The 12,067-nt window shown below is 43.1% G+C and overlaps 1 protein-coding gene across 9 annotated transcripts in view; it reads right to left on the minus strand.

Moving 5' to 3' along the window:
* SRGAP2 (SLIT-ROBO Rho GTPase activating protein 2) overlaps positions 1 to 12,067 on the minus strand; it is a 252,236-nt gene that overhangs the window by 238,480 nt on the left and 1,689 nt on the right. For all 9 annotated transcript variants that reach the window (XM_054480813.2, XM_054480729.2, XM_063646477.1 and 6 more), the window contains exon 2: positions 11,212 to 11,820. In XM_054480813.2, the coding sequence (XP_054336788.1) occupies positions 11,212 to 11,278 (67 nt within the window). In that variant the 5' untranslated portion in view covers positions 11,279 to 11,820. The remainder of the gene's footprint in view (positions 1 to 11,211; positions 11,821 to 12,067) is intronic.

Genomic DNA, 12,067 nt, shown 5'->3' on the forward strand with positions numbered 1-12,067 from the left:
CTCTTTCCCTTAGGATCATTCTGCCTGTGTAGAATCCTGTAGCTCAACATGTAACAAAGTACTGTATTGGCCCAAAAGAAATGTTGCTCCAGAATAGGTACCTCAGTCAAGAAGTCTTCCCAAAGAGCAGCTTACTCATCTGACAAGCTCTGGTGCAGTATCTCCACCGCCTACCAAAATAATAAACACACGCACACACAAAATCTAATGGGAAAAGGAAGCAGATTTCTAAGGGATTTCCATGTTTGGAGAAGACTGGCAACAGCCAGTCACCCATGGCTGCCAGGGTCATCTTCTCCAGGGAGAGTATTCAGATCCTGTCCACCATGCCATGATTCTAAATGCAAGATCTGGGCTCAAACAGCAAAGATAAGGTCCCAACTTTCACAGTGATTTCTGGGTCACCTCTCCACTGATTAATGCATTTAGAAGATATGGTTAAGAAAAAAAAAAAAAAAAAAAAAAAAAAAACAAAGAGAATATGCCTTCTCCCTAAAGGATGATATCCTAAAATATAAACCAAAATGGAGGAACATGTCCCAACTATTTTTCCTTCCTCACGAATACATATTTCAAGCTCAGAACCATTCATTCACAACGTATAAATAAGGTCAAGGCTATTTCATACCAAATAACTTGAAAAACCATAAGGGACCATTTTCCTGCTTGTTCCTTAGGACCTCGCCTTCCCCATTTACCAAAGATCTCACAGCTGCTTCTAACCAGGCAACAGCTCTCTCCACACCATGCTTTGAAAAAGTAACAAAACAGTTCCTTTTTCAGGTCAACCCAGTTTTAACTCCAGGTCAAGACAGACAAACTTTCTCAAACTTAGACTTTTAGTGCCTGATTAAAATGGTGAATAAATCCTGGACTAATGTAGAATGTGTTTTTGCTTCAATTACAGAAAGCCTTATGTTTGTTTTAAACTCTCGGGAATTTCAGTGTTAACATTTTTCTTGGTTTCCAAGGTAAGAGATGTGACTGAAGAAATTTGGTCAACTCAAGTATAGCTCTAGGGCAGTGACTCTAAAGAGGGCAGTGATTCTAAAGAGGGCCGTGCCAGCAATAAATTTAAGGAGAAACACACCCCAGTGGGGGAGGATCCATAAGGCTATGTAGTTTGTACTTGTCCTTATATAATGCAAATATATTCACAATGTTTAATCTATATCAAATTTCAAATAATATTAACATAGGGCATGGGTTTCTTACTGGAGTGGGGGAGAAATGCAGAAGCGTGCCATCATGGCACTATCACATCCAAACTCAACTCAGAAGACAGTTCAATTCAACTTAGAAACATTGTAGTGCTTACTATGTGTCAGGAGCTGGACACACAGAAATGAATAAAAGACTGTTCTTTCCTGAAGGTGCTCAGTGAGTTGTAAACAAAGAGATGTAAATGAAGAGATTGCAATGTAATATGATGAGTGCAATAATACAAGAGTGTACAAAGACACTGCAGAGGAGATGCTGAGAGCGTACTGATGAACTCTGTGCAGAAGGCAAGGGGAGATGCTGAGGAATCTTGGTTGGGATCCTAAACAGGGGAGCAGGGAAGGCTTCCTGGAGGGGTGGCATCTGAGCTGCTTTAAAGGATGAATAAGTTTTACAGGTTCAAGGAAGAGGACCCATTCCAAAGAGAGGGCACAGCATGGATAAAGCACAAACCATGACACAACATGATAAAGAAAGGAAATTAGAGGCAGTTCAGCTGTAAGGCAGTATAAAATGTAAGCAGGGTAAGTGGGAAGTGATTAATATTAACAGTCTTTTATGCTATGACGTTAGCAAAAAAAAATGAGTTTTTAAAAATCACTCTGGTGACATTGTGTAAGATACAGTGTCAAGATACAATTAAACTATTTCTAAAAGATTATTTGTAGTAGTTAGGTCATCCATTTATTCATTCAGTACTACAGACAATAAGTGTTTACTGAGAGCCACCATTTGAGCTACAATAGTCTTCCAGACACGTTTCCTATCTAAAGGGACCTTATAATAAGCTATTTATTTAGCATTTAATATTTGCCATACACTGAGCCAGTACTCTTAACACAACTGCAATTAATAGCAAGGCAGGTCTCATTACCTCCACATCACAGAAAAGGAGGCTTGGAAGAGAAGTTGAGTGACTTCAGCAAGGTCACACAGCAAGGAGGTAATGCTGACAAGACTTCAACTGAGGGCTGGTTCCAGAGCCTGTATTCTTTGCATTGCACTACACAACTTCAAAACATTCCTACATTCAGAAGTCTGGTAGAAGAAAAAAGAATGAAATACAAATATTCCAAATATAAGGCAGTATCAGATCAATGCCATATGAGATCTATTAAGAGAAGCACTGTGTGGGTGAAATAGAGAGAAGGGTTATTTCTGGTCAGAGCAATTAAAGAAGGAATCCCAGAAACGTTGGGCTTTACCAGAAAGGTGAGATTTCTTTTTTCTTTCCTTTTTTTTTTTTTTTTTTTGAGATGGAGTTTCACTCTTGTTGCCCAGGCTGGAGTGCAATGGTGCAATCTCGGCTCACAGCAACCTCCAACTCCTGGGTTCCAGCCATTCTCCTGCCTCAGCCTCCCAAGTAGCTGGGATTACGGGCAAGTGCCACCACCCTCAGCTAATTTTATATTGTAAGTAGAGACAGGGTTTCACCATGTTGGTCAGGCTGGTCTCAGACTCCCGACCTCAGGTGATCCACTGCCCCCAGCAGAAGGATGAGATTTCAATAGGTGAAGATACGGGACTGGGCATTGAAAATGGGGCATTCCATGAACAACACGCAGAACTTAGACTCTGGCGACAACCAAGGTTCCTATTCCATCATTCACCAGCTGCAGACCCTGGGGGAATAACTGAATGTCCTACACCTCACTTTTTTCATCAGTAAAATGGGATACTAGTAACATCTTTTTCCTAAAGTTGGAGTAAGGATTATGGAATAATCTATATAAAGTATTTAGCATAATGCTTAGTAAGTGGTAAACATCCAACAAACAGCAAATGTTAGCTAGTAGTCTATGTGTTTAAAGAATGGTAAGCAGTCAAGTTAGGCTTCCAGTCCTCTTAAAGCAAAATAAGAAATGTGGTTGAAACAATAGGTTGCAGTCAGATTGAGAATGAAGTTCATGTCTACCTTAGAAAGTTGGTCTGTATTTAGCAGGCAATAGGGAGTCAATCATTAGAAGAAAGAAGCCATATTAAGAACATTTTGAGTAGATCTCCAGTGGGAGCCCCAGCCCCTTTCCTTGACATCTGGCTCATTTGTGACCCCTTCTAAAAAGGCATGAGGCCCTAGGACTAGTTCAAGCCAGATCTATTTTTTCGTTTGTTTGTTTTTTGTTTTTGAGACGGAGGCTCGCTCTGTCACCCAGGCTGGAGTGCAGTGGCACGATCTCGGCTCACTGCAACCTCTGCCTCCTGGGTTCAAGCGATTCTCCTCCCTCAGCTTCCCGAGTAGCTGGGATTACAGGCACCCACCACCACGCCCAGCTAATTTTTGTATTTTTGTAGAGATGAGGTTTTACCATGTTGGCCAGGCTGGTCTCAAACTCCTGACCTCAGGTGATCCGTCTGCCTTGGCCTCCCAAAGTGCTGGGATTACAGATGTGAGCCACCGCACCCAGCCAAGCCAGCTCTATATGAAAACAGACACAGTCATTTGTCCACTCCTAACATGGCCATGATTTTTTTTCTTTTCTTTCTCGCTCCATCCTGTACCTTCCCTCCTAAAAGCAGAGTAATGGCTAAGACACAATTATTAGCCTGACTTCCCTTGGAGAGAGATTGTCTTGGTTAAACAAATTTTCCAGAAACTAATCTGGGTAGCTTAGATCATTATTTATTTGATACTTTTTAAAATTTGTTAATACCAGGCTTTCACTTAGTTATCTTGAAGCTAATGCCTCTTCTATAACATAATTATTAGCTCTATCACCTAGGCTAGACTGCAATGGTGCAATCAATCATGGCTCCCTGCAATCTCGAACTCTTGGGCTCAAGCAATCCTCCTGCTTCATCATCCTAAGAGAGCCTAGGACTACAGGTATGTGCCATCACACCCAGATAATTTTTTTTTTTTTTTTTTTGAAATGGAGTCTCACTCTTGTTGCCCAGGCTGCAGTGCAATGGCGAGATCTCAGCTCATTGCAACCTCTGCCTTCCAGGTTCAAGTGATTCTCGTGCCTCAGCCTCCCGTGTAGCTGGGATTACAGGTGCCTGCCACCACACCCGGCTAATTTTTTTATTTTTAGTAGAGACGGAGTTTCACCATATTGGCCAGGCTGGTCTTAAACTCCTGACCTCAGATGATCTGCCCACCTCAGCCTCCCAAAATCACGGGATTACAGGCGTAAGCCCCCGTGCCCAGCCAGTTTTTTTTTTTTTTCTTGCAGAGATAGGGTCCCACTATGTTTCCCAGTTTGGTCTTGAACTCCTGGGCTCAAGCAATCCTCCCACCTTGGCCTCCCAAAGTGCTGGGATTACAGATATGAGCCACCGTGCCTGGCCAATAGTACTGGTTTATTAATACATCATAATGAAGAAACTTTGGGGGTAATGATTACATTCACTATGTTGATTGTGTTGGTTTCATGGGTATTATATAGGTCAAAGCCTATCAAATTGTATACCTTAAATATGTGCAATTTATTAAATGTCAATTAAATCTCAATAAAGCTATTAAAAATATGGTAAAAGTTTAGTAATTCATGTAATTATTAAAAGGTGTACAATTTTATAATTAATAATATACTAATATACAAGCTAACGCACATATTAAAACCTTAAGTTTAAAAAATTTATCAGGACAAGTGATTATATAGAAATGTATATACAGGCTTGTAAAACTTTGGTATAGTGTACCTTTAAAAAAAAAATAATCAGCCTGGGCAATGTAGGGAGACTTCATCTCTACAAAAAATTTTAAAACTAGCTGGGTGTGGTAGCATGTGCCTATAGCCCCAGCTACTTGGGAGGCTGAGGTGGGAGGATCACTTGAGCCCAAGAGGTCAAGGCTGCAGTGAGCCGTGATCAAGCCACTGCAATCCAGCCTGGGTGACAGACTGAGACCTCATCTGAAAAAAAAAAAGAAAAAAGAACACCCCTATGTTACACCTATGTTCACAGCAGCATTATTCAAAATAGGCAAAAGGTAGAAACAACCCAAGTGTTCATCAATGAACGAATGGGTAAACAAAATGGGGTATATACATACAATTAAATATTATTCAACCTTAAAAAAGAAAGAAATTTGGACATATGCTACAACATGGATGAACTTTGAGGACATTATAGGAAGTGAAATAAGCCAGTAACAAAAAATATATACAATATGATTCCACTTACCTGCAGTATCTGGAGTTATCAAATAGAGACAAAGTACAATGGTGCTTGCCAGAGACAGGGGCAGGAGGGAATAGGGAGCTGTTGTTTAATGGGTATGAAGTTTCAGTTTTGCAAGATGAAAAGAGTCATTTAGATGGATGGTAGTGATGGCTGCACAACAATGTGAATGTACTTAATGCTACTGAACTGTACTCTAGAATGGTTAAGATGGTCAATCTCCTGTGTATTCCACCACAATTACAGAGAGTAAGGGAGATATGAGAGTTCCTACACATTATTGTAAAATCAGTAAGGGTGTTAATTTTGTAATTTTTTAAAATGCTTTTAAGTGCTGCTATTACTTATTTTTAAACCAAACAACTTCCAAGGCAACTTTCCTAGATTCCCCAAAAAGTCAATTCTGGAGCTGACACCAGGTTAAAACTGTTAATTTTATTACTACCAGAAATCTACATATCAACTGCTTTTTCCCTGCAATATGACATATTTTCCTAACGTAGCTGTCAGAGGTCAAGGGTATAAGGTAAGCACAATTCCCATGAAGCATTCTCACTTCTGGAAGGACAATTCTACAGGTGCCACTGGGTAGCCCAGTTTATCTGGAGTGAATAATGGGAGTCAGGGTCTGGGTACCTGCTGATTTTAATAGGGCGCCTACATACTGCAGCCAGGTCCATCTCTGGACAACTCATAGCAGAGAAATGATCAGAGCCTGTCTAAGCTTTCAACCTGCATGATACATAATGGATGTGGCCATAATTACCAGATAGGCTTCTTCAAAGGAAATTTCTGTTCTCATTCCCCAAGAACACCTGAAATTGAAAAAGCTAAGGACCCCTCATGAACACTGTTTCCAACTACTGCTTCTTTGCACAGTACACTGCATCCCCTGGCTCCTTGCCCACCACATTCCTCTAGGGTCTTTCAATTGCAAGATGCAGAGTATGGTACTTGAATGTTTCCAAGAGTTTCATTTTCTTCCAGGAGTTCACCTTAGTGCTGCAGAGTAGCTTTTTTTGTTGTTGTTTTTTCTCCTGAGCAAGGGACAGGAGCCCTCAATCATCTTGCAGCAAAATGATAGCATCTGCTTGAGGATTCCAACTAAATGTTTTACTGCAGCTTTTCAAACTGATTATATTTAACTGATTATATTTAAAACTGATTAACTGATTATATTTAAAGCTCCCTTGGGGAATGGGAGCTGTGAGGAAAGAAGCTTTGGAGAAGACCTTTGTTGGCATGAATGAAAAATTGCTCAGACCTCCCAAGGGAAAGAGCTTGTTTATATACCAGCCGTTAACATTCCCAAGTATATATACATACACAATATGACTCCAGTTTTAAATTTCATCTCCTGCTCTCGAAGGGTCCTGAAAGGGTTAAACTGTTCCAGGCAAAGGCCTGCACTTTTTCTATCAAAATGCTCCAGATGGAAATTACAAAATTTCGCTTCCAGCTCTGTGGTGCACACACACTGTTCCTAAGACATTTAAAAAAAAAAAGACAAGACCCCTAATGTTCTCAAGAAAGAAAATGTGACTGCTCAGCATACAGTGCCACCCTGTTTCAGACTATTTCTTCTGGAATATTTGCATGAACTGTCAATCTCAAGCTTTCTGGGAGACTGTAAAAACTCAAGGTATAGAGAGGGTAAAGGAAAGCGGCCTTAAATAAGGAAAGAACAATAGCTGGGACTGTATACAGTCATGTGTATTCACCCAAATACCACCCAGATTCACAACCCTGGTAACCATGCCCTGCACCTTACCACCTTCGCTGCTCCAATCCCAGCAACAAGCTAACAGGCTAGAGGCCAAAGGCTTCAGGTTATGACCATGAATCTGACCAGGGTTGTAAAGAATTTCCAGAGATTAATGTACACCAGCCCTCCATACCTGCAGGTTCCATATCCGCAGATTCAACCCAATGGGAATGGAAAATATTCAGGAAAAAAAAAAACAATAAAAATACCAATACAACAATTTAAAATAATACAAATTTTAAAAGCAGTATAACAACTATTTACGTAGCATTTACACCGTATTAGGTATTATAAGTAATCTAGAGATGATTTAAAGTATACAGAAGGATGTGTGTACATAGGTTATACGCAAATACTACACCATTATTTATCAGGGACTTGAGCATCCGCAGATTTTGGTATCCTGGGGGAAGTGGGGGCAGTCCTTGAACCAATCCCCTGAGGATACTGAGGGACAACTACATATGAAAGCACATTGTAAATTGGAAAGAGCTATGTAAAAAGACTAAGAATATTATTGCTTTCAAGTCAGACATTGAGAGGCATGAACTTTCAAAGGAATCTGGGCACCCACAAACCAGAAACAATGATGGTTTTTAAGAAGACACTACAAGGCAGGCTAACTAAGGAGGCACGCCCCTCATAAAACCACTCTGGGGTAGGGTTGGGGCTGAAGCCTCAGGAGTTCCTCAGGGCACACGCAAGCAGGTGGTTTATAGGGAGGCAAAAATCAAGGGCTAGAGAGGGTCCCAGAAAGGGTCGCATGAGATGAGGGTCCCATTTAGAGTCCATTTGACTCAAACAATTCTGATTGAAAAAACAGGATCTGGGACTCTGGTCAAAGACAGGCAGAACCACAGTGGCCAATAATTAGTTTACTTGTTCACTGACAGAAAAAGAAACTGATGTCCAGAGGGTTTAAGTGACTGACCCAAGATCTTTTGTTACGACTAAATGAACTTAAGCTAGAACTCAAGTTTCATTCCTTACTTATTTCCTATCATTTAATAGCTGGCACTTTGGGAGTGAATATGCAATGCAGCCTCAATAGTCAGCCCAATTCAGCAAAAGAAAGGCTCACAGAGAAGTAGACCATACCATTATCAAGCACTTACAAGTGCCAGATACTGTTCTAAACAATTTATATATCTCATCAACAACTCACTACTATCTTAGGAAATCTATTTTATTTTACCTATTTTCCAAATAAGGAAACTGAGGCTCAGACAAGTCATGTAACTTGCCCGAAGTGAAAGGCTAGCTACTAGCAGAACCAAGATTTAAACCTGAATCGCTTTGACTCTAAAAATTGCACTTAACCACCAAACCAAAGTGCATAACTGTTACAGCAATATTCTTTTTGTCTTGGCATCTGTAAGAGAAGTAAGTCTGGCAGCACCATGAGTCCCATATAACACATAAAAAGCTGACACTCATAATAATTCTGACCCAGGGCTTCTAGCTAGTAGGGGGCAGAGCCAAACCAGATCGCAGGCCCTTTGTCTCCAAATTCTGTGCTGTTCCATAGAAAGCCCAGCTTCCAGAATATAAGCTCCACGAGGGTGGAGACTTTTTCTTCTTCACGGCTGTATGGCCAAGCCCCAGAACACACAGCAAGCACTCAATAAATAGTTAATGAATAAAGCAATGAAGTCAAGCTGCCATGGTTTGGCTGTGTGATCTTGGAAGGGCTTCTCATCCTCTCTCAGCCTCAGCTTCCTTATATGGTGAATGGAAGGTGACAATAATACCCATTTCCTGGGTTGAGGTGAGGATTAAACCAGATCATTCATTTAAAGCACTTGGGACGGACTGGAACATAATGAGCAACCAAAATGTAATCTACTATTATCATTATCATTATTACTACTGTTATTCATTGACAGATTTGGGCTCCTTAAGAATTTTTTATTTTTTCCCACCCTGATCAGATGATGTTTCATAGTAAAGATACAGAATAGAGAATTGAGAGTTGGTAAATCTGCTTCTAGTTTCAGATCTGCCACCATCTAGCTGTGTGACCTTGGACAAGCCTCTTCAGTTCTCTGTATTCTCCTCAGCTGTAAAATGAAGGACTAAACTATTCAAATCAGTTCCATAAGCATTCATCAGGCACCTTCTCGGAGTAAGACATCATGCTCAGCCACCTATAAAACTCTATGATCCTGAATAGTATCAATGGGAAAATATCAGAGCAAAGCAAAATAGTCTGTGGCAAGGTTGAAGAGAGAACCCAAATAGCCGACTGCATTACATCATCTCAATGAGCAATGTTTGTAAATATCCAAAGTGTTTAATTTTGAGACACTCTTGAGAAATCCTTTGCCAATAAGAAATTGGCAGATATGGTTCTATTAACACCTATCAGCCTTGAACCTTCCAAAAAATAAACATTTAAAGTCATTTTGCACCTTAGTCAAATGGCGTGCTTCTGGAGAGAAATCTGGGAAGATCAAAGTTATTAACACTCCCGATGGCAACAGTTTAAGAATAGGATGTGTTAAAAAAAAAAAAAAAAAAAAGACATATCTGGTTAAAACTGCAGGGGGGATTCCAAGAGCAAATGCAATGCATCTGGACAGGACACGGAGGCCAGTGGCCTATTGTTTACAAAAACAGGCCTGGATTATGAACAGTGACAAGAAGCCAAGACCTCAATTATAACTCACAACCACACCTCTCTCAATCCCAGTTCAACTGAAGCTATCAATCAGTCAACTCCCCCATCTCTGTAATAAACCTACCAATATTTGCAGCCAAGTGGATAGAAGGCCCCTTAGGGCACCTCCAGCACTGACCAAACTAATGACATAAAAAAGATCCTGCAGGTACAATGAGAACTTCAGACTACCTTCCAACCTTCCAAGAGATAAGGGAGCTGCCCATTTCAAACTCTACGCCTACCCCCACCCCCCAGCAATCATTAGTGGGGAGCCATGGCCCTTCCCAAGTCCTCTCTGATAGGAAAAGGTCTCCTTGCACTGGTGCAGGGAAGGAGGGGCCCCTCCCTCTGTACTCTGAAACAAAGGAAAACCCAGAGCTCCAACCATGTGGTGTAACATTCAAGGCCACCCACCTCTTCCACTCCCCAGCTAAGGTCTCAATGGGCTGGAGCCACATGGCTCTTTCCAGTGACTGACCAGGAAGGGACAGTGCCTTGCACAAACACATGCTGCAGCTCTTTAACAGGGAGGAACCCTTCCTATGGGAATTGCTGGTTTAAAAAACGCTATCTGAGTAAGGGCTCTTATTCATGAGTCAAGTCAGTCGACTAGATGAGAAGACAGGTCACTTGGTTTCTCCTAGTCCACATTTTGCTTTACCCTTCACATTTTTCAGGAGAGGGAAATGGGGCTTTAAAAGCATGTCTTCCGGAGCAGAGGGCCACAGCACAGAAGGGTTAAACAATGATGTCTTCCCATTTTCCAGAATCAGCACCAACCGGCTACCCTAACATCCTCCCAACTCTATTCAGATTTAGGTGAGGGCGGAGACCGGGCGTGGGTGGCCTTATTCTCTGATCTCTGATTGTATGCAGGCCGACCAGAGACCAGGCAGGTACAAGGTACACCCAAGGTGGCAATGGACTTTTGGTGCCAATGCCAAGCAAATCTCATGTTTTAATATAGTGCATCCAAAAAACCCCGCCTCTCCCAAGGCTCTCCAAATGGTACACCTTCTCAAGGTTGCCTTTCTGTCTGGACTCCTCTTCAATCTCTGAAACAAATGTCCAAACACCTGTCAGATTTCAGTTGTCTTTCAAGGAAACCTGACCCAGAGAACCGGAGGCAAACTGCCTTTCTCTAAGAGCCTCCTGCCCCTCCCCCCACCCTGTCCGGCCTGGAGGAAAGGGCTGCCAAAATCATGGTCAGCCCCACAAAGATACTCCTACAGCCCACTGCAAAAATTCCTTTCCAGTGTCAATGGCCCCCTGGCATTGCCCATCCTTTGGAGGTTCAGACCCATCTATGAAACCACCTCTGGGGTCAGCCTGCCCCCATCTGCTCCACCCAAAGAAATGAACAACCTGCAAATCACGGTGGAAATACACGCCTCACCAGTCCACAGAGCATTTGCAGTGTGCTATTTTTCAAAGCCCTTACCTTTGACCTGAGTATCGTACTCTGCTATGATCTCCTTATCCTTTTTGAATTTGGCTGGAGACGTCATGTTTTCCTTCTTTCTTCCAAATTCGAATTGTGAATTGATAGATCCACGGAAAAAATCCAACCACCTAAATCAATACCTCCAAGACCGCTTCTCTCGAGGGCAGAAGGGGCCCCCCACGGTGGTCTCCAGCGCTCCGTGGAGCGCGGGCTGCGGGCTGGACAGATGGCTACGGCGGGCACATGCAGACGGTGGGCGCCGGGGCCGGGTGCGGCGGCGGCTGGTGCCTGTGCTAGAGCCGGAGCCGCAGCCTCAGCATTAGCCGGGAGAACTGCAGAGCCCGGAGGCTGGCCTGGGGTCTGACATCAACGACACAGGCGGGGAGTGGAAGTCCTTCCGCACAACATGGTGTGGGGCTGCGGGGGTGTGGACGCGCCCAGCTGTGTCCCCGGGAGGGAGTGGGTGCTTTTCGGGGTGCCGGGGGAGGGCTGGGCGTGCTTCGCGATTTTTTGTCGTAGAGGCTCAAAGATGCTACAAATCAAATCCCAAACGGGAGCCGCAGCAGCGCAGACTGGATCGGAAGTCGTTTGCTCCGGTTCACTTGCCTGTAAATGCAGGAAAAGGGGGAGGGGGCGATCAGCCAGAGCGCAGATCCCAATCGCGGCGGGGGTGGGGTAGCGGACGTCGTTCCCAGCCCGCCCTGGGCCCATTCCTGTCCGCTTAACGCCTCCCGGCCCGCAGAACCCGGCGCTACGAGGTGGGGAGGAAGGAAGCTCCCTCCGGATTTTAAGGCTGAAAGAAAACACTTTGGAGCAGCCGCCTGCGCGGGCTCCGGGCGGGGACTGCAGGAAC

This window comes from Pongo pygmaeus, chromosome 1 (genome assembly GCF_028885625.2).
Source record: "Pongo pygmaeus isolate AG05252 chromosome 1, NHGRI_mPonPyg2-v2.0_pri, whole genome shotgun sequence".
Lineage (NCBI taxonomy): Eukaryota > Metazoa > Chordata > Mammalia > Primates > Hominidae > Pongo > Pongo pygmaeus.